Source organism: Myxine glutinosa, chromosome 6 (assembly GCF_964187855.1).
Source record: "Myxine glutinosa chromosome 6, kmMyxGlut1.1, whole genome shotgun sequence".
Classification (NCBI taxonomy): domain Eukaryota; kingdom Metazoa; phylum Chordata; class Myxini; order Myxiniformes; family Myxinidae; genus Myxine; species Myxine glutinosa.
Window position 1 is genome coordinate 155,034,354 of NC_136266.1, and position 23,406 is coordinate 155,057,759.

The following is a 23,406-nucleotide window of genomic DNA, read 5'->3' on the forward strand; positions in this document are numbered from 1 at the left end:
TTCTAGAGGGTTCTAAAGGGTAATTCTAATGGTTTCTAAAGGGTAATTCTAAAGGGATCTAAAAGGTAATTCTAATGGGTAATTCTAGAGCGTTCTAAAGGGTAATTCTAATGGTTTCTAAAGGGTAATTCTAAAGGGATCTAAAAGGTAATTCTAATGGGTTCTAAAGTGTAATTATAACGGGTTATTCTAAAGGGTTCTTTGAAGTGTAATTCTAAATGGTTCTGAAGAGTAATTCTAGAGGGTTCTTAAGGGTAATTCTCATGGTTTCTCAAGGGTAATTCTAGAGGGTTCCAAAGGGTAATTCGGTAATTCTAAAGGATAGTTCTCGAGCTATCTAAATGGTAATTATAAAGGGTAATTGTCATGTGTTCTCAACGGTAATTCTAAAAGGGTTCTGAAGGGTAATTCTAGAGGGTTCTAAAGGGTAATTAAGTAATTGTAAAGGCTAGTTCTCGAGCTATCTAAATGGTAATTCTAAAGTGTAATTGTAAAGGGGTTTAAAGGTTAATTCTGAAGGGTTCTGAAGTGTAATTTTAATGGGTTCTAATGGGATCTAAAGGGTTTCGTTCGTTTCTATGTTTTGCTAATTTCATATTAAAATGCCAAACTCAACCGCTATCTTCGGACACGGGTGTGATTTTTAATAGACTAATTTAATTTAATAGTAGAATGCAATATTTAGGTATACATCACATACGTCTTCACACGCACCTGCAGGGACCGGCACCACCTGGAGAAGGACCCTGCCACTTTATCCTCCCTTGACGCCTTACAAACCGCGTTGCAGGGGCCAAGCCGGATAAGATCACATCTGACATTTATTTATTCACACATCGCCAATCTTCGGTAGTGCTGCCACTGGTTTGGGCAGAAAAGCACCTTGGGTGTGTTCCGTTACCAAGCAGCTTGCTATCGCTTTCCGAGCCACTCGTTCCGTATCGGATTCAAAACTAAACGACACCCAATGAAATATTGAGGTATACCGTACTATGTATATTGTATACTATTACTACACCGGTACTCATGTTATTATTTAGATATGCAATTCATACTTTAATTTTTACTCTAATTTAAATTATAGATTATTGTTGATAAAAGCAAATGTAGTCAGGTTTAGCCTGACATTTATTCCGAGTCGTAAAATCAAATCTTGCTCGTAAAGAATATAACATGATATTATGCGGTGTAACGGCCGTAGCCATGATGGTCGGTGTAGAGCGATATTTACCATGAAGCCAATTTCTCACATTGCGTGAATTTATTGCATATCCAATGTGATAAAGCTTTTATTTCTCTTTTAGATTCGGAAAATCACCATAAAACGTTGCAAAATGCGACAGAATATAATGCAACAAAAGCGTCCTGGCGCTGATGATGCCGGATGTGACGGAAGACGACTATGGCGGAGGTTGAGGCCCAGTCCTTGAAGATGTGTGTATTGCAGCTACGTAGCACGTCCTCACGTCCGCTGATAAATTCATTGATCGCTATTAGAATGAAATACATAAAGGAACCCGGGGGAATACAGAAATTCCGTGGATATGGCGGTTTGAAAAACCTCATTGAATTGATACAAAAGACCAATCAAAAGATTGTTGACATCTCGCTGAGCATCCTGGGTAACTGCTGCACAGAAGAAAGATCACGAGACGAGGTACTGTGTAAAATGCTCTTTTTCATCTCTTTAATACCGGCGATGTCGCTTCCTGTGTCGAGGGAAATTATCCAATATCCACCCTCCGTGTGTCTGTGTCTTGCAGGTGCGCGCATTGGGTGGGATCCCTGCTGTCGGTGAGGGTTTTTATTATTTATTTTACGTGTCAACGTACGTCGTCCCGATTGGGCAGTAGCTATGACGTAGCTTAAATGGTGCAGCTTGATTGGCTAGTGGCCCAATTCCGGAAGGCAACTTGATTGGCTCTTGGTTGTGACAGGATTGTGTCGTTTGATGATAATTTTAATTTAATTTCACCTTTTTATTTTTGCGAATAGCGTCGAAGACCAAATGTTATTGTCAATAGTTATAAAGTTTCGTACACACAAAAACATTTCTTACATTAATTGTTACTTGTTTTATTACAATTTTTATCTGTGCAATTCAAAGCGATATATTGTACAGAGTACAGTATTTATATTTTACGGGTGGAATGAAGGGGGTTGTTGGGTGAGGCAGGATATCACTTCGAGGAGCATCATTTGCTTGGGGGTGGGCAGGGGGGCGTAGCTGTGCCGTTGCTGCAGTGCCCCTGCAGGTTCGAGCAAGAATTGGAGTTTTGACAGGGTGCTGGAGATGTATCGCCGACTCTTCGTGAAGACACCGTGGGATCCTTAACGCCCACCAACAAATGCTGGAAGACGGGACACCAGTTTAACGGCCATTCGAGGGATGCACATTGATGGATCACCATGCCTGTGTATACCTGGTGTTGGCCTAGTGGTTAGGGCGGCGGGCTTGGGATCCTAATGTCCTGAGTTCGAATCCCGTTGAATTAACGCTAGGTGGGGTTGACTCGGCCTGTTCATCCTTCCGAGGTCGGCAAAATGCGTACCAGATAACTGGTTATACAGAGGCGTTGCATCAGCAGCAGACGCGCCCACTGAAAATGATGCAACCAGCAGCTGGGCAGCTGCACGTAAACCACCCACCATGCCTGTGAAACATTGGGATGACAGTTTATAGCTGGGTCGGGATTTGAACCAAGGCTAGACAGCTTGACGTGGGCAGGTGTGCGTACCTTGAAGCTGTCTTGCCAATCCTATTCTGCCTGAATAATAATTTATGTTAAAACGATCTCTAGGGCGAATCCAGGAAGGCAATTCCAATCGAAGGCAGCAACCTCAGATCATTCCACAAAGCTGGTAAAAAAGTGTCTGTCTATTCTCAGGAGAGAGCATCTGCCAACGTCACCTGTCCAATCTATCGAATGAGCTTTTAAACTCGTCTTCCTCCTCCAAAACCAAAACCGTTTCACCTTGTTAAGTCTGTCTCTGGAGTACGGTCCCCTTCCATTCCTTCCCTCTCTTCAAATGGAACCAAAGCGGACTCCACTTTTGATCAGGCGGAATGCTTCGATTGTGTTTCTTTCCAAATCATGTGACCCCCAACCCCTCACTCTCGGTACCCATCCTTCACAGTCGCACCCAAATACTCCTGAACTCTGTATTTTGCACCTGAGAAGTGGACAAGTTTTTGTTTTGACAACCCTCAAATCGAAATTTTCTCCTGTACCAGATGGCATCAGTTTACTTATCCTAAAAACCTGCTCTCCTGCTCTTGCACATCCTCTCTCACTCTGCCTGTTTCACCCAATCATTTGCCCTAGGTCATCTTCAATCTGCTTGTAAATCTGCCAACATCACTGCATTACATAAAAAAAGGTGCAACAACGGATCTTCTCAACTTCAGACCTATCGCCTTACTTCCAATCATCAGCAAGGTCATGGAATCCTTTCATCTTCTCTCCCTGACAGTGTTCTGGGCCCAGTCCTATTCCTGTTCTTCATTGATGATATCTCTGACTTTCTGGAAAATTCTCTTCATCTATTTGCTGATGACTGCACCCTCTGCCATGACATTCCTCGCCCTTCTGACAGGCACGGCTGCAGCCTTTTCCCTCTCTTACCTCTCTTCAGACCTTGATAGAATCACGAACTGGTAAAACACTTGGAATATGTCTTTCAATCCAGACAAATCTCACTATCTTCCCGTTGTGGGGACCCGTGGTGTGGACCCGTGGTGCGGACTCAGGATTCAGCCATGATCTTTCTTGGGCGAACCTCATATCAGCATTGGTCTCCAAAGCCAACCACGAACTGAGCATCCTTCATCATAAAACGTCTTTCCTTGCCAATCTGAACTTATGACAACCTACAACACCTTCATTGACAGCTTAATGAGTACTGCTATCCCCTTTGGGCCCTGCCTCACATTTTGCCCTTCTTGATGCCATGGGATGCAAGGTGTGTACCCTGGTGTACACACCTGGTTTTTCCCGGTGTGTACCCTGGTTTAGAATAGGTACACCGTATCCCTGCGTGTCATAGGAGGCGACTAAGAGGGTTGGCGTCAGGAAGGGCATCCGGCCATAAAAACATTGCCTCAAAAAGGGAACCATGACAATTACAACTACATATGGGCAGGGTACAGCCCGAAGTGGAGATCGGTTTCTGAGGTTTGGGACATGGAATGCAGGGACAATGACAGGGAGATCAGGAGAAGTGGTGGAAGTATTGGTCAGAAGAACAGTGGACATATGTTGTGTGCAAGAGTCGAGATGGAAGGGAAGTGGTGTGAGAATGATGAAGGGTAGGCAGGGACAGAAATACAAGTTTGTGTGGCAAGGGTGCCCAGAGGCTGTGAATGGTGTTGGTGTCCTGTTTTCTGAGGAGTTTGTGGACAGTGTGGTGAGTGTGACGAGAGTGAGTGATAGGTTGATGATGGTGAAAATGATGATTGGAAAGCTCTTGGTGAACGTCATCTCGGGATATGCTCCGCAGGTTGGTCGGAGCAATGAAGAGAAGGACAAGTTCTGGTGTGCGATAGAGAAGCTGATGGAAAACGTGAAAGATGAGGAAGTTGTTGTGGGAGGAGGAGAACTAAATGGACATGTGGGAAGGAGTATGGATGGTTTTGAGGGAGTTCATGGGGGTTACGGATATGGTGTGAGAAATGGAGAAGGTGAAAGGATTTTGGAGTTTCCTGATGGAGCTGTTTTGTTGATTTGTAATACTCGGTTCCAGAAAGAGGATAATAAGCTTGTTACATACACGCCAGGTGGGTCGACGACAACCGTTGACGACCTGATGGTGCGTAGGCGAGATAGGGGGCACCTCCGGGACACAAAGGTGATCCCGGGGGAGGAGGCTGTTTCACAGCACCACTTGGTTGTCTGCGACATAAGGGTGAAAGGTGCGAGGAGAGCTCGGTGGGTGAAGTACCAACCGAGAATTAAGGTGTGGAGGTTGAAAGAGGTGACCATAAGGGAGGCATTAAAAGAGAGGCTGAGTAGGGTAGGGGATGATGTGGTTGAGCTTGAAAGTGGTTGGATGCCAATGAAAGATAGTCTGTTGGGAGCCGTTGGTGAGGTATGTGGATGGACAAAAGCACCACTGAGGCACTCGGAAACATGGTGGTGGGATGATGAAGTTGGAAAGGAAAGAGGATTGACGAGAAGAGGAAGAAGTTCAAGGAGTGGCAGAAGACGAAGGGTACGGGAGCAGAAGAAGCAGAGCATGAAAGTTATAAGGCAGCCAAGGAGGCTGCAAAGAAAGAGGTAGCAAAGGCGCAGGAGGCATGTAGGAAAATGTTCGGAGAACGCTTGGATTCGGGAGAGGGTCAGAGAGCGGTATTCAGTATTGCAAAGCAGATAGCGAAAGAGAGGTGTGATGTGATGGGGGTGAGTTGCTTGAAGGATGAAGTGGGACAAATCGTTGTGGACCCAGATGGAATTAAAAGAAGATGGAAAAGATATATGGAAATGCTGTTGAATACAGAGAATGAATGGGATGGCAACATAGAGAATAACCCAGTTTTAGGACAGGCAGAGAAGATAACTGAGAAGGAAGTTGAGGAAGTGACAAAAGCAATGAAGAGTAGAAAAGCAGAAGGGCCGACGGGAGTTGTGGGAGATATGTTGAAGGCAGCAGGAAGTTGGGGTGTGAAGAGAATGACAGAGATCTGTAATCTGGTGGTGAAAGAAGGCCGCATTCCAGTGGATTGGGAACTGAGTACCCTCGTCCCTCTATACAAGGGGAAAGGTGACCCTCTGGAGTGTGGCTCGTACCGAGCGATAAAGTTATTGGAGCATGGAATGAAGGTATTGGAAAGGGTGTTGGAGAGGAGGATAAGGAAGAAGGTGAAGATCGACGAAATGCAATTTGGATTTATGCCAGGAAGAGGAACGACAGACGCGCTCTTTATTGTGAGGCAGTTGTAGGAGAAGTACATGGAGAAGAGGAAGAAGTTGTTTCTTGGGTTTGTTGATCTGGAGAAAGCATTCGATAGGGTTCCACGCGAAGTATTAACATGGGCATTGAGGAAGTTAGGAGTGGAGGAATGGCTGATCAGAGTCGTGATGGCAATGTACAAAAGAGCGCGCACAGCTGTAAGGACGAAGGACGGGAACAGTGGTGAGTTTGAGGTGAAGGTGGGAGTGCATCAGGGGTCGGTACAAAGTCCACTACTATTTGTAGCTGTGATGGAGGTGCTGGCTCAGAACGTAAAGGAGGGTTTACCGTGGGAGTTGTTGTCTGCAGATGATCTGGTGTTGATTGCGGAAAGTATGGATGGACTGAAGGAAAAGATGAACAAGTGGAAGGAATGCATGGAGACAAAAGGTCTGAAGGTGAATATCGGAAAGACGAAGTTGATGGCAAGTGGTAAAGCATGTGGTGAGGTGGAAAGAACTGGGAAGTGGCCATGTGCTGTGTGCAGGAAGGGTGTCGGAGTGAACTCCATTCAATGTACAATGTGCGCTGAGTGGGTTCATCAAAAATGTCGCTCTGAGAGTCTGAGAGGGTCATTAACCAGTGTGGCAGCTACATTCAAATGTAAGGTGTGCACAGAGGGAACTGCAAATGGAGGAAATGTTGAGTTGGATCTTGGAGACGGCGTGAAGCTGGAAGGTGTGAAAACATTTTGCTACCTCGGAGACATGCTGAATGGAGAAGGTGGATCAGACTCTGCAACGGTTGCTGGAGTGAGATGTGCATGGAAGAAGTTTCAGGAACTGAGTGGCGTGCTGATGATGAGGGGAGTGTCGTTGAAGCTGAAGGGAAAGGTGTATGCTGCATGTGTGAGAAGTGTTATGATTTATGGGAGCGAGACATGGGTAATGAATGTCGAGCAGCAACGAAGGCTGGAAAGGGTGGAAATGCGAATGGTTTGGTGGATGTGCGGAGTATCGTTGAGAGAAGAAGACAAATGATGAATTGCGAAAGATGATGGGAATAGAGCCTGTGATTGATGCTGTGAAGAACAGGTTGAGATGGTTTGGTCATGTGTTGAGGGATGAAAGTGACTGGTTGAAAAGAGTGATGGAAATGAATGTGGAAGGAAGTAGAGGATGGGGAAGACCGAGAAAGACTTGGCTAAAGATGGTGGAAGAAGAAATGCGGGCAAGGGGGTTAACAAGGAGAGATGCAGAAAATAGGGCAAAATGGAGAAGATTGTCATGGGGACCGCAAGACTAACCCCCGCTCTAGCAGGGAAAATGGCCTTAAAATGCATGTTGTTGTTGTTGTTGTTGTTGTTGTTGTTGTTGTTGTTGTTGTTGTTGTCTGTTTGTCTTCACAGAATAAACATGATTTTTCTCTGCAACCGTTGGTCTGATTGACAGGAAATTTTCACCATAGGTGAAACTCCACCTGTATAATTTTTAAATTATAATTATGACGTCATGATTTACGTGGTATGGGCGCCATCTTGGAAAAAACAAAAAATTTTGGACCTCTAAATCTCCAAAAGCGCTGCATAGAAAAAATTGAGACATGGCTCATTGTGAAGAACTCTACATGGGGAATAAAATATGTTACTGATGATGTCATAGGTGCCTCCATTATGACGTCATAATTCGACAAGTACAAAACTTCATCCGATCAAAATGAAATTTCTTGAGCATCATCTCGGGATCAATTTGGTGGAGAAAAAAAAATCTCCGGTCACGTGGTTCGGCCGCCATATTTGTTTTAATACAAAAGCCTTAAAAACCACTGAAAACACGGCCTGGTGAGGGTCTGCAAGCTCTGATTGCTCTTTCTCGTTTCTTTTGCATCACTGGCATTTTGGTGGCCTCCGTATTTTACCGCCTCCTTTTTGGTTTTGCACCCTCTGCCCTCTCTTGACTCTGTCCCTCCCAGGTTGCTGCAGGGGCACACATTGTCTGCCAGAAACCCTCTTCCTGTTAAACTCTCAAAATCCAAGCTTACTGCTCACCTGCATTTATTTGTTCCTCGTTTGAAGTTGAAATTGAATTGTTTATTGTTCCACATTTCACAATTTCACAACAAATTTTCATGTAGCGAAGCTGAGCTTGTAAAGGATTAAGATAAATAAGACAATATTAAAACAAGTCATGTATTGGATATTATAATTTTATTATATTCTACGATTTTTATTTATTTATTTATGTCCCTTTCTGAACGATACTAATTTTGTCTATGTGGCCATTAGAGCTGTCTCCTGAAGCAAGCACACCGTAATTCAAATAAGGCAAGATTAAGGTGGAATATCGTGTGTGCAAAACATGTGTGGGCACAAAAGCTTTTAGTTTGTGTTTCCAACACCTGTATTCCGAGATAATAATTACCCTGCACTCGTGAAGCTAAAAGCGGGGCTAAGCATTCAACTGCGTACTTGTGCCATGTCTGCATTTAAAAAAATCATTTACTCGGCAAACGTTGGTCCGATTGACATGAAATTTTCACCATAGGAGGGCCTCCTCCTGTAGAATATTTTAATGATTATTATGACGTCATAGGTCACGTGGTACAGGCGCCATCTTGGAAAAACTTCGCACCTCTATATCTCTGAAACCACTCCCTGGAAAAAATTGAGACCTGGCTCATTGTCAAGTACTCCCCATGGGGAATAAGATATGTTAATGATGTCATCGGTGCCTTTGTTATGACGTCATCATTCGACAAATACAACACTTATCCATCTGATCATTATTTTAAAAAATTCAGCAACTGTTGGTCTGATGGACACTAAATTTTCACCATAGGAGCGCCTCCTCCTTTCGAATATTTTAATGGTAATCATGAGGTCATAGGACATGTGGTGCAGGCGCCATCTCGGGAAAACCGAAAAATGTTGCACCTCTATCTCCAAAAGCGCTGAATGGAAAAAATTGAAACGTGGCTCATTGTAAAGAACTCCATATGGGGAATAGGTGTTAACGATGACGTCATAATTTGACAGGGACAACGCTTTGTCTGATCAGTTTGAAATGTATTGAACGTGATCTATGCAACAATTATATTAGAGAATATAAATTTATGATGTAATCGCTGGCAGCCATATTGGATCAAAGAAAAAAAAAAATGTTCAAAAACAGAACAGTTGGCTCGCAACAAGTTGACTGCGCAAGGTAAGTATTCTATGAATACCATCTAGTTTACATAAGAAATCAATTTGTACTTTCCAAGGCTGCTTGCTGTTTATTATAAATGCCAAAAAATTTGGCTGAGTCGACTTTTATAACACTCCGTCTATTTATTAGTATGTGCTCAGGTAAAGATGATATAGAATTACTAAATAACATGAAGTTTGTTTTGTTATTATTACCGTAAGCGGCACTTTGTTGGCCTGGATCCAATCAGAAACAAATCACAATTCAGTATGCACAGTATCCAAGAGTTCCAAGACTATGGTGTGAGTAAAATAGATTCGACTCGTACGCAAAAATGATAAATGACAGGACCGATGATGACTTTTGAAAAATCATTGATATACAAGATAAAGAAAAGTGGGCCTAAGAAAGAGAGCCTTGATGGACCCCACAGGACATTGATATATATATATACACACACACACACACACACACACACACACACACACACACACACACACACACACACACACACACACACACACACACACACATATGTTTTCTATCAGAAAGATAGCTCCTTCTCTTCCTGGAAGGCAGTTCCTTCTGCTAGAAATATACATTGTTCCTTTTCTTCCCTCTCACCCATGGAACCAACTTCCCCAGTCTGTTCAGTCCCATTCTTCCCTCCAGGGCTTCAAAACACCTGTTCATCCCCCATCCATACTCAGGATGTCCTCTACCCCAAATGACCCCATTGCCAAGCACTCCTTTTTCGAGTTTGTGATTTCCCTCTTCCCCCTCTCCTTCACTTTTTTTTTTGTTAGTTGTTAGTTGGTTGGTTTGTTGCCGCCATGACCGAAGGTGGACGGAGGTTATGTTTTCACCCCTGTCTGTCTTTGTGAGCAGGATATCTCAAAGTTGTGGACAAATTTGGATGGAATTTGTTGGAGTGGTTGGGTGTGACATGGACGAAATGATAAGATTTGGTGAAGATCCAGATACAAGATTTTAAAAATTTAATTTTTAAGTGATTATTCACCATTGAGTGATAGATTGGGCCAAAAATTACCTGTAGCATGATATTTCAAAAAGTTGTGGACGGATCATGTCAAAACTAAGGTGGACGAGTTGGTTCGGTGACAAGAACAAGCCGATTTCGATTTTGGTTCAGGTCCAAATCCAGATCCGGCCTATCAGTGAGATACAAAACATAAACTGTTCAGCCTGGCAGAGGTATGCACCCTACCGAGTGCCATTCTAGTTTATTTTCTGTTTCATCCCCACCCTCCCCTTCCTCTTCTTGCTATGCTTCATTACCTCCACCACTGATGGTGGACAGACGTTATGTATTCACCCCTGTTCGTCTGCCTGACTGTAAGGTATCTCAAACAGTTATTGATGGATTCGGACTAAACATGGTAGCCAAGTTCTGTGTGTGACAAGGGCGAATTGATTCGAATTGGGTGAGGACCCCCCCCACCCCCAAACCTGCAGAACCCTATCTGCCGATGTATCTCCAGTGATGTTTTGATTCAGGTTTAGAATTAGAAGTACGTCGATATGGGCCTAATCTGGTGATTTCGCTGACATTTACTACACCACCTGTCACCATGTTCCCAATTTCACTTTTCCATTTCCTCTCCTTTTGCTGCGCTGCATCTGCTTGTTGTTGCTTCACTGTTCTGGTTTGCCCCATTTTGTTTGTTGGTCCATTTTCCCCTGTCGTTTTGCTATTTAATGAGTGTCGATGTCAAAATGAGATATGAAAAATAGAATAAGTGAGAAAATTAATATATCCCTCCTAATTTCTTCTTTGCCGCTGCCATTTCTTCTTCCTCTTTCATATTCTCCCTTGATTCTCACCTTTTGTCCACCTTCCCACTTTGTTCCCTGTTCTCATTTCACCCTCCTTTTTAATGCTCCCACAACCGTTGCAGGAGAAGCAGTCTATGTAATCTGTTGCATGCTGACATTGTTTCTGTTTTCTTCAGTGATGGTCCTGAAGTGTATTGGGATGGAGAAAATTAGGAACCGTGCAGCACGGGTTGTTGGAAATCTTGCTCTCAACAAGGAGTGTGCGAAGATATTGCACAGCACAGGTGAGTGAAAACTGATGAGATCTCAGGATTTCCCTTTATTTTTATTTTTTTTATTGTTATAATTATTATTATTTTCTTTACTTCAGTTTTTGCGTCAGTTTGAGATTTATGTATTTGTTTGCTTTATTCTTTTTTTTTTTTTCTTCTTCTTTTTTTCCGGTACAAGATATAGATTTGTGGGAAAGAAATGTTTTCCATGATTTTTCCATGTTCTCCTGTTTTTTCCATGATTTTCAGACGTACGTACATACATGCATACATTACTAGACTATTGCCTTATTTAATACTGTAGGATTTGTAGAATCGATTTTCTGCAATCATCGAAAATGAATGCAATTCATGGAATCGGTGACTTGAAACGGAAACCTGAATTACATGCAGAATGAGATTGAAGAGAATGTGGAAGTCGGTTCCACAGGTGGGGGGAAAAGGAACAAATGAGTGGAGGTGAGCAGAGATCCTGGATGTAGGCAGTTTCATAAGAAGGGGGTTGATGGTGGACTTAAAAAAGAAAAAAAAAAGCCCTGCAGAAACATGGATGGGACAAGGCATAGAGCAGAGGGTGCAACACGAGAAAGGAGGGTGTGGAAGACAGACCACCGACATGTCCGTGAGGGAGAACTGATAGACCCATAGACACAGCTTCATCATAGGAGATTCCAATAATTTTGAAGGCCTTGGTTTTCACAGCGTCAAGCTGAACAAGATATGAGGCAGGGGAGCTAGCCGAGAGAGAGCACATCAGTACTCCATTGAGTTGTGGATGAAGGCCTCGTAGGTGGATAGGAGTTCAGGTGTGTCAAGGAACTACTTTGTACGACGGAGGATGTCTAGTCGGCGGCTGGCTTTGGAGGCCAACTTTGTAATGTGGTTTGCCCGAGAAAGATCATGGTTGATAGCGAGACCCATGAGATTGAATGGCTGATCAAATATCCCAAAGATCATGAGTTTGCATCAGCAAATACATAAAGAGAATTTTCCAGAGAGTCAGAGAGATCATTGATGAAGATCAGGAATTGGACTGGGCCCAGAACACTGCCTGGGTGGGGGACGAGGGGCAGAGAGAGGCAAGGGCAACAACAGTAGAGAACAGGGACATCAGGAGATCTTTGCAATGGAGAGGGCTGGGGTGGGGTACACGGGATAAACAAGATGGACACCACAAAGACTTTCAGGAAAAAAAAAAAAAAAAACCACCTTTAGAGGCCATTTTTCCCCGCAAGCGGGGGTTGGCCTTTTTCGGGAACTGTGGTTGTTGTTGTTTTTCGGTCCCCTTTTTGAAGCAATGTTTTACGGCCGGATGCCATGCCCTTCCTGACGCCAACCCTTTTTGCCGCCTTTAACGACAAGCAGGGAATTACCAGTGAACTGGTACTCAATTAGCCGACCTCGGAAGGATGACAGGCTGAGTCAACCCCCCTGGCGTTAATTCAGCGATTGACCGGGATTCGAACCCAGGATCCTAGGATCCTAAGCCGGCACCCTAGCCGCTAGCCCAACACCAGGGATTTTCAGGGACTAACAGGGACTAACAGGGTTAGGTGTAACAGGGACTTTCAGGAAAGAAAAAGGAATTTGAAGGAGGTGGGTTTGGGGTGGATTAAAGGGGGTAGAAAAGATCAAGGCTTTGGATGGGGTAAGATAAGAGATGGTGGTGAACAGCTGTTTTGAAGATCTTGAGGGAGGATTGGCATTGAAGAGTGTTGTGGGAGTTGTGCGTCCTGCAGGAATATTTGGGGGACAGAGCAGGGGGTGCAAGGCCGGAGAGGGGTCGGTAGAAGACAGAAAGACCGCCAACCTGCCTGCGGTGAGAGAGTGAAGCTGAGCTAGGTGTGAGGCAGGAGCACCAGCCCAGAGGGGAGAGCAGTACTCCATCAAGCTGTGGATGAAAGCATTGTATGTGGTGAGGAGCTCAGTCGTGCTAAGGAAGGACTTGGAATCAGCTTTGTTAAACATTCGGTGAAACGTGGAGGATTTTAGGTGTGAAGACTTGAGGAAAATAGTATTTCTTTCCAATTCAGGTGCGCCATTGATAACAAAACATAGAATGTCTTTTCTGAAATGGCATTTTGATTTTTTAGAAATGGAAAAGGCACTTTCTTGAAATGGAAGATCATTAACTCTATATTTGCACTTTGCAAAGAGGTCACAGAGCTGTCACTGCTTCCATGAACAGTGGGTCCTTTCATTGGGTTAACCGTCAGGGTATCAACATATCTGCTAGTTAAGCGGTGTCCACACGGCAAATCCATTGTGTTCGTCCATACTACTTTCCAACACTTTGCTCTGTCGTTAAATTGTGGTGTTCACATCAAAATATTTAATATGGGCCAAGTGGCAGGGAGTAACTTAGCTGGTGTTGGGAGAAGGCTCTGTGGTGGATCGCATGACTACAGTATGAGCATTAGGTCGACCTGGAGATGAATATTCATGCCTTTAATGTGCACACACTTTATTAATTTTTTCAATACAAGGTGTCTGGAGTCTAGGTGCCTGGATTGACTTGGTGCCTGGATGAGAGAAATGACCATGGGCAAGCCTGGTGTTGGCTTAACAGTTAAGATGGCTGGCTTGAGATTTTAGGGTCCTGAGTTTGAGCCCCTGTCATGACGTTGAATTAACACCAGGTGGGTTGATTCAGCCTGTAATCTTTCTGAGATTGGCAAAATGAGTACCAGATGACTGGTTAAGAACCAGTGGTGGTAGAGAGGGATTGCATCAGCGGCAGCTGTGCCCACAGAAAATGATGTCACCAGCAGCCACAGCCTGCACACGAACCACCACCACCACCACCACCACCAAGGGCAACAGTTTTACTTACTACCAACTACCAAGGCACATTGGGGTGGGGAGGGTGGGGTTGGTGGACATGCACAAGGAGGAATAACACAAAAATTAGTTTTGCAATAATTATTCAAGGAGGTTGGACTGATTGCTATCACTCTCTATGCTTAGTTTTCTTTCATTTTTTTGGAATCTGTAAGGTTCGTTCGTAAGGATAAGATCTTTTCAATAATAATTTTTTAAAACGATGTTTATTGGGTAAAAGTTGCAATGGCTGAGTGGTTAGAGTCGCTGACTTGTAAGCTAGTGGATGCAGATCAATCCCAGACAAGGCCAAGTTCAAAATTAGTTTCTTCATTTATGCAAAAAAACGTTACACATGGAAATGACAACTTTTATACACACAGGAATTTGTAATTTGTTCAAGGTGCCGGCGATAGCGTACCTACTCTTCACGAAGGACATCGTGGGATCTTTAACATCCACTAACTAATGCCGGCAGACGGGACGCCTAGCTTAACAGCCATCCGAGAGACGGCACACGTATAGATGAAACACCGGGATGACCGCTTACAGCTAGGTCACGTTTCGAACACAGGCCAGACATCCAGGCAGCCCGTATGTAGATTAGAATGTGAAATTTAAATCCATTTAATGGTGTTTTTTTTTTTAAGCCTCTCCTCAGTGAAAGACACATGAAAGCCCGCTTGGTTTGCAAAAAAGCACCTGAAGGACTCTCAGACTGAGAAACAAGATTCTGTGGTCTGATGAAACCAAGATTGAACTGTTTGGCTTCCGTATGGCCACTCTGCCATAAAGCCCAGATCGGTGGAGTGTTGCAGTGATGGTTGTCCTTCTGGAAGTTTCTCCCATCTCCACACAGGATCTCTGGAGCTCAGCCAGAGTGACCATCGGGTTCTTGGTCACCTCTCTTACCAAGGCCCTTCTCCCCCGATTGTTCAGTTTGGCCGGGCGGCCAGCTCTAGGAAGAGTCCTGGTTGTTCCAAACTTCTTCCATTTAAGAATTATGGAGGCCACTGTGCTCTTGGGAACCTTCAATGCAGCAGAATCTTTTTTTGTAGGCTTCCCCAGATCTGTGCCTTGACACAATCCTGTCTCTGAGCTCTGCAGGCAGTTCCTTCGACCTCATGGCTTGGTTTTTGCTCTGATATGCATTGTCAGCTGTGAGACCTTCTATAGACAGGTGTGTGCCTTTCCAAATAATGTCCAATCAATTGAATTTACCACAGGTGGACTCCAATGAAGGTGTAGAAACATCTCAAAGATGATCAAGAGAAATGGGAGGCACCTGAGCTAAATTTCAAGTGTCATCGCAAAGGGTATGAATACTTATGTCAATGTGATATTTCAGTTTTTTTCTTTTTCATAAATTTGCAAAACTTTCTAAAATCCTGTTTTCTCTTTGTCATGATGGGGTATTGGGTGTAGATTGATGAGGGAAAAAATGAATTTAAACGATTTCATCATAAGGCTGCAACATAACAAAATGTGAAAAAAGTGAAGAGGTCTGAATATTTTCTGAATGCACTGTACACCCACACACATCCCACATGTCCCACATGTCTATATCCCACATCCCACATGTATATACATGTTTAAAGTGTACGTGCACATAACTAATAAAATAAAAACGAAGAAATATTTCTCGGTAATTTCCTGAAATTCGATGAAATTCGCTCGGTGAATTCACTCGGTTTCTCGGTGAAAATTTTCCTTTGGGCGGTGTGTAATCGCTCCGAACGAAATATCTCTCAGCAATTTCCCGTCTATTAATTTATTTATTTTACATATGTGAATTACACGTCCATGCACACGTGAAATGGAGTTTGTTTTTGCACACGTGAAATGAACACGTGAACCTTTACTTCCGGATAATGATGTTGAATGAAATAAGAACGAAGAAATGTATGTCGGCATCATTGTTGACGTTTTTGTGATGACTGTCATCAAACGGAAAAGTAATATATCTTAACGGAAAAGAAAAAGCGAATTTTTAATATATGTCGACATTTTGCCGTCTGTGTCATGTTGCGCAGTGTATGATACTTCGTGCTGCGATATTTTTTATATATCTCGGCATTTTCCCGTGTGTGCATTTATCTTTTCAATTATTGCTGAAACAGAGTCGAAAAGCATCGATAAAAATGAAATGAGATGGTGAATTCGCTATAAAATCGTGAGGGTGACTCAATGAACGGGCTTTATTTTACAGGCCTTTGAAAATGCATTTCGTTCTATAAACGGAAACTTTCATCGGATTTTCTTCCCGTTTTTTTTCAACCGAGTCTAAAACTATCTTAACAACAACAACAGGCATTTAAAGGCCATTTTCCCTGCTAGAGTGGGGGTGGTATGTTACCGACTGTGAAAAATGAAATGAGATATCGAATTTGAGTTGAAATAAAATTGTGAGAGAGAGCAAGACACCACGGGCCTAACAAAAGCTATGCAAGTAAATAAAATGGTGGATATTTGTTTTTGAAGCCTCTTCCAGAATGGGTGGAGCTACTCTCTCAACGGAGTAAGCCACACCCCCGGATAGACGCCCGACAGGATCACCTACAGAGAATATAAATATATAGATGTGCAATTTTAGGCCACACAAGTGCACAGCTAGTCATGATGACATCTATGAACCAAACATGGTGTGACATTTCAAGAATCTTTTGCCTTTCACTGGAAACTTCTGGTAATCAATGGAAGCGTTGGTTAGTCACTGGACCTGAAGGGTTTCACTAGTTGTGTTGGAAGTTAAGGGAGGACTGGTATGTACATGATCATGTTTTTCAAATGAGAGAAGTGAGATACTACAACAGCACCCGGTTCCCCTGCCAGGTTGAACAGTTTACGTTTTGTATCCTACTGATAGGCCGGATCCGGATCCAAATCTGGATCTTCACCAAAATCAAATCAATTCGTCCTTGTCACAAACCCAACCTGTCTATCAAGTTTCGTTGGAATCCGTTCACAACGTTTTGAGATGTCGTGCTATATGTCGCTTTTGGTCCCATCACTCAATGCTGAAGAATCACTTAGAAATAAAAGATTTAAATAAAAAAAATTGCTGCTTCAACATAATTTTATAAATTGTTGCATCAACGGTACAGCCATGCCGCAGTAACGATGCATCCAGTGTGTCAAATTAATCATTTAATTCCAGTCCAGCGGGCATTTGTCAAATAATAATTTGAGGCGTAGCAGGCTCTTGATCTCCATATCTAAACAAAATATAGCAGTTTCAAATATTATTTTATCTTTTTCACAGGCCTGTATGCTAGGCCTCAACTACAATTAACATTTTAACCTCCACCACCAAAGGTAGATGGAGGTTATGTTTTCACCCCTGTCTGTCTGTCTTGTCTGTTTGTTTGTGAACAACATATCTCAAAAAGGTGTGGATGGATGCAGAAGACATTTGGCAGGGATGTAGTGTATGTGACGAGGACAAAATGATCAGATTTTTGTGAATTTTCGGATTCTGATCCGGCTGCTAGAATTTTTCAAGTGATTCTTCACCATTGGGAGATCGGGCCAGAAACGACATATAACAGGATATCTCAAAAAGTTGTGGATGGATGATTTTGTTTAAATGCGATTCTGTATTGTGATTTTCTGGTCGAGTCTGGGATACAAGACGTAAACTGTTCACCTGGCAAAGGTATGCTCCTCCACTGAGTGCCGTTCTAGTTATTTTATCTGTTATCTCCTGAAATGCCACATCATCCATTTGAAACTCATGCTCATAGATTTGTTGTAATATTTATTTTTCCAATTAATTTTTTTCTGCTCAATTTGGAGCTTGTAATGCATTATTGAAGTGCGCATTCCTTCCTCCCTTATGCACCCATTTGCAGGTGTTTGTCTCGAATTGGCAGCTGTACTTGAGTCGTGCCAGAACTGGGAGTGCCTGCAAAGTGCAGTCCGTGCTCTGCGAAACTTGGGTGACACGCTAGCCCACCGCCGGGCCATGGCAACCCAAGGTGTGCTGCCACCACTTGTACGTTTGCTGAGCTGCAAAGAGGATGTACTGGTGGCGAGCAGCACACAAACATTGGCAGAGCTTAGCTGTCGTTGCTCTGCTGAATTTGCCGAAACACTTGCCAGGGAACATGCCTTCTCTGCGTTAGTGGCCGTTGCAGGTGGAGAAAAGGAAGGACCACGTCGAGATGCTCTGCGTACCCTTGGCAGACTTTGTAGCCATGGTGCAGTTCGGCCGAGCCTGGGCAGTGCGGGAATAGTGACCTGCCTTGTGAATGAGATTTCGCATGCAGTTTCCTGTGGCTGGCCACAGAAAGAGCCACGTAGTGGTGATGTAACGGCACTCTGTGTGCATGCGTTGTGCTTGTGTTGTCGTGAAGCTGTAAATCGCGTGAGAGTGATAGAAAACAATGGACTGGAGGTCTTGCTTGAGTTGCTGCGAGACGAGCACCAAAGGACAAGCCACAGTAAAATCCTGGAGGCTTTCCTGCATTTCTTCTATGAGGACACTGCTCTAGCACAGCTGCAAACTGCCGGCCTGATCACGGTGCTTGCCGAGAGGTTGCATCAGTGGACGCATGGCAAGCCTGGCCTTGCACCAGACCATAACAGGGACCAAGACCAATATGAGATGGAGGACGAAAGATTTTCAGCATCGTTTGATTTCCCATCTGAGCACACTCAACGAGGGGAGATGGAGCCCTCCTCAGAATCTTCAAGTTTCCTCAGTATGAGGTGTGACGATGATTAATAGCTTGGCTGATATTTGTTTGAAAACAAAATTGACAAACTTGTGCTTTCCTTAAATATCAATGATGGGTGAAAAGGATTCGCTTGTTGAACCATGAGACAACTTGGGCAAAAACAATTGCCATCTTTACATTTATCTATTTTTACACCGCACAAGCGAAGCAAAAAGTGGGGTTAATCAATTGGTTCACTTCTGTCTGTCTATCAGTCTATCTGTCTACAGCGTCGGTTTATGATTTTCTTTTGTATACTAGGTCGAGGCTCATGTAAGAGCTAACACAAAGAACATATAATAAAGGGAGCGGGAGACAAGAAGGCGGGAGAGTGAAGTACAGCAACAGTAGAGAACAGGGACATCGGGTAATCTGTGTAAGGGAGTGGGCTGGGGTGGGGCACACAGTATAAAACAAGATGGACGCCACAATGACTTTCAGGAAAGAAAAGGGAATTTGAAGGAGGTGGGTTTGGGGTGTATTAACGGGGGTAGAAGGTTTTGGATGGGGAAAGATAAGAGATGGCGGTGAACAGCTGTTTTGAAGACCTGGAAGGAGGAGTGGGATTGAAGAGAGTATGGGAGTTTGTTCCAGAGGTGGGAGAAAAGAGGAATGAAAGGGTGAAGGTGGGCAGAGAGTCTTTATTTTGGAAGTTTCACCAGAAGAGAGTTGCTGGCAGTTCTTGTGTGTCCTGCATGAATATTTGGGGGACAGAGCACAACCCCCGCTCAACTCAACCCCCGCACAACTAACCCCCGCTCCAGCAGGGAAAATGGCCTTAAAATGCATGTTGTTGTTGTTGTTGTTGTTGTTGTAGAGCACAGACAGAGCAGGGTGAGATAGGCGGGAGAGGAGTCTATAGGAGACAGAAAGATCACCAACCTGCCTGTGGTGCGAAAGTGAAAGGCCCTCGTAATCGGCTTCATCGTGAGAGATACCAATGATCCTAAAAGTCTTGGTTTCTACAGTGTGAAGCCGAGCTCGGTGTGAGGCAGGTGCACCAGCCCAGAGGGGAGAGCAGTACTCCATCAAGCTGTGGATGAAAGCTTTGTACGTGGTGAGGAGCTCAGCAGTGCCAAGAAAGGACTTCACATGACGGAGAATGCCCAGTCGGCGACTAGCTTTCTAGGCCAGCTTGGAAATGTGGTTTTCCCAGGAAAGATCATGGCTGATAGTGAGACCCAAAAGCTTGAATGACAGAACTTCTTTGAGAGGATTGTTGAGAACATGGATGGGAGGGTTTTCCAGACACTTTTCAGAGAGACAAAGTGAGATTGTGACATTTGTCAGGATTGAAAGACATGTTCCACTTATTTGACCAGTTTGTGATTTTTATCCAGGTCTGCAGAGAGTGAAGAGGCTGCTGCCTGTCGATCTGAGGGTTGAGATATGGAGCGGCAGATAGTGGAGTAATCAGTAAAAAGATGGAGATGCTTTTCCAGAGTCAGAGAGATCATTAATGAAGACCAGAAAAAGCACAAGGCCCAGAACACTGCCTTTGGGGACACTAGCCTGAACAGGAAGGGGAGATGAGAAAATGTCATTGTTGACTATGACTACCACATGTTGACTACGACAGGAGAGGAAGTCTGCGAGCCATTCATGGAGATTTCCATGGATACCATAAATGGATGGCTCGCAGACTTCCCCTCCTGTCGTCGTAAACATGTGGTAGTCAACATGTGGTTTTCTGCACGCATGGCTTGCGGACTGCCTCTCTGGTCGTCGTCAATGTGTGGCCCTGAATGGTTTTCACTCATCTTTATTTATATATTTATATATATATTCATATATATATATATATATATTTATTTTTATATATATACGTATATATATATTCAAGCTTGTTTACAAGCCTCGACCTGACACCTAAAAGCATAGTACTGCCCTTCATGAAACTAAATATTAGGAATATGTTTTTTGTTGCCATTGACTATTACATTGTGAGTATACTATGGGGTGCCAAAGGTAGCAGCTCATCATTTTTCATCCTTGTTTTTGGCAGGTCGTGGTTGCTCAATGAGGGAGTCATCATGAGCCCTGGAGAGGTCTCCCCTCAGTGGTCTCTGGAGATGAGCGGAGCAGATGTTGACCTTGGGGAAGTGCAGGACAGACCTGAGCAACAAACTGCCATGGTGTTGCCTTCTTCCTCTGAACTCCATACCCTGAGTGACAGTGGGAACTTGGGAATTCGTTATCCGAAAGCTTCGCGGAATACTTCATGTGCCAATCATTGTAAGTTGCCTCACATTGATGCGACGGCCAGTCCAGCTCTCCGGAGAAAACGTACCTTGGCAGACCAGGCACATTCCATAGGAACTCCTAAGATTGATCCTGGAGGATGGCGTGAGGAGCGTGTTGAAGTTGTGAATGCCACGCAAAGTAAAGTCGGACTTGCACATCGCAAAGATGTCTTGCATCCTCCACCTGGCGGATCACCGGTCACTCCTCCAGAACCTCGAGGATTTGTTTCACAGGCTACAAGTGAGCAGATTGGTGCACAGTCTTTGTCAGTACCTGATAAGGAGCCCCTCAGGTTTGATTCTGCCATCCTTTGGCTGCTGTCACGGTTTTCCTATGCACTGCAACCCATGGGCTTGGTATCGGAGCTGGCGATCCGAGCACTCCTGGATTACATAACCATAGCGCAACAGCCCAGTGCACGAGCTGGACGCATTCTGCATCGGCTCACCTGCAATCCAAACTGCCTGGAGGTGTTCGTGCGGAGTCGTGGTCCTGCCCTTTTGCACATGCGACTCATCCATGGTGTGTTTCCCGAAGCTCTGTTGTGTGGAATAGTTGAGTCTCATTCAACCAAGTGTCGCCAAAGAAATGCAGCTTGTCATCAGCAGGCCTCTGATAGATCAAATGGAGATGAGCAACGAAAGGTTGAATGTGGTGCCGACAAGAACTCGACTCTTTCAACAAGCAGTCATCAAAAACTAGGTTTGTGCTCGACTTTTTATTTTTGTTAAAAAAAAAAATACATTGTGCTGCTTCCTTGCTTGGTGCTTAGCATTTAAAAGGACAGAGCACAGGCAATGTTGAAAAGGCAATGGTGAACCACCCAGTGTAACCCTTGCCAAGAAACTGCATGGCAGCATCAATGCTGTGTAAAAGTATGGTGTAAAAAATGAAACTTACATTATGACGAAAATGAAGTCAATCGGGGTAACAACTATTGTGTAGACTAATGTTTATTACGTGTTTCGTATCCCTTTGTAGGGACTTCCTGGAGGTACGTATTCGGCTTTTGTCCTCTCCAATGAACCCTGTGTAACGTTCTCTTTTTTACACACGCGTTCCCCTCTTGAGTTATTTTAGTTATGTGTATTTCGAAAGACAACTTGTTGCAGACTAGAACACCAGCTCAAAGTGCATCATGCTGCATGGAATTATGCCCCACATGCCCCACATGCCCCACATGTCATGATCAATTGGTAAGAGGGAGGGCAGAGCACGAAGCCGAAAAGAGAAATGCCCCCACACTCCTCGTGACCAATGAATGAAAGGCGGGGCAGAGCACAAAGCGAAGAAGACCAGCACATGAAGTGAACGTAGAGGGTGCTGCAAGAATGGCGTGGTGAAAGGATGTCCAGTACAGTGCTGTGGAAACTGTGCGGTGAAAGGACACTCGTGGTTGTGCTGGCATGGTGCGGTGACTGGCGAGGGAGACGGGTTGTAGAAGCCGTTTTGGCGGAGGATCACAAGGCTCGTAGCGTGGCCCAAGCTGGGACAGCAGAAAAGGGTTGCATTGGGCTAATCTTCATCCTGATGAAGCAGCCATTAAATTGAAGGAAGGAAGGAAGGGCTCGTAAACTGCCTGACGGAGCGCTCACCTCCTTCACGAACCACTGTGAGACGCCATTTTGTCAAATGCTTATTATTAGTCATATTATTTCTCTTTCTCACTTCCCTCTGTCCTGTGTCTGTCTGTCGGCATGTGATAGAATCGCAATAATAACACGAACGGCACTCGCTGGAGCACATACCTCCGCCAGGCTGAACAGTTTACATTATGGATCCCACCGATTGGCTGGATCTGCTTCCGTACCTGCGCAAAAATTTAATTGGCTTGTTCTCGTCATCTATCCAACTCATCCACCAGGCTTTGTCATAACTCGTCCACGACATTTCGACATATTGTGCTCGATATATCATTTTTGATATCTCCCGGTGGTGAAGAATCACTTGATAACATTCTTGTGTCCGGATATTCTCCGAAATATATAAGCAATTCGTCCTTGTTACACACGCAACCTCCAACAAATTCCGTCCAAATGTGTCCACAACTTTGAGATATCCTGCTCACAAAGACAGACAGGGTTGAAAACATAACCTCCGTCCGCCTTTGGTGACAGAGGTGTAAAGATAGGATGAAAGGAAAGTGTATTTGTGTTTTTAACCACCCTTCCTTCTCTCTTGGACTTGATGTCTGTCTTCATATTGCTGAACTTGGAATTTATGACAGAAACCCAGTTGGCAGTGAGTGTGGGCTCGCTGCCGCCACCCAAAGCCGAAACATTGTGACACCTCTTATCCCACCCTCCCCCCTCGCACCTTGTGGGCACGGCATAATGCCCTCTTTCCTCCTCCCATCGGCACCTAGGACATTGGCTGTATTTGTGACATTTCGTCATTAATTCAACCAATTGTTGCAGTGCCGTGCCCCATTACCTCCGCCACCAAAGGTGGGTGGAGGTTAATTATATTTCACCCCTGTCT

At 44.2% G+C, this 23,406-nt stretch overlaps 1 protein-coding gene across 1 annotated transcript in view; it reads left to right on the forward strand.

The window, feature by feature from the left end:
- Nucleotides 1–1,370: 1,370 nt before the first annotated feature.
- The window catches only part of ARMC5 (armadillo repeat containing 5), a 32,284-nt gene continuing 10,248 nt past the window's right edge, over nucleotides 1,371–23,406 (forward strand). The window contains exons 1-5 of the mRNA XM_068118783.2: nucleotides 1,371–1,657; nucleotides 1,764–1,794; nucleotides 11,048–11,155; nucleotides 17,815–18,673; nucleotides 20,687–21,627. Of these exons, the coding sequence (XP_067974884.2) occupies nucleotides 1,403–1,657; nucleotides 1,764–1,794; nucleotides 11,048–11,155; nucleotides 17,815–18,673; nucleotides 20,687–21,627 (2,194 nt within the window). The 5' untranslated portion in view covers nucleotides 1,371–1,402. The remainder of the gene's footprint in view (nucleotides 1,658–1,763; nucleotides 1,795–11,047; nucleotides 11,156–17,814; nucleotides 18,674–20,686; nucleotides 21,628–23,406) is intronic.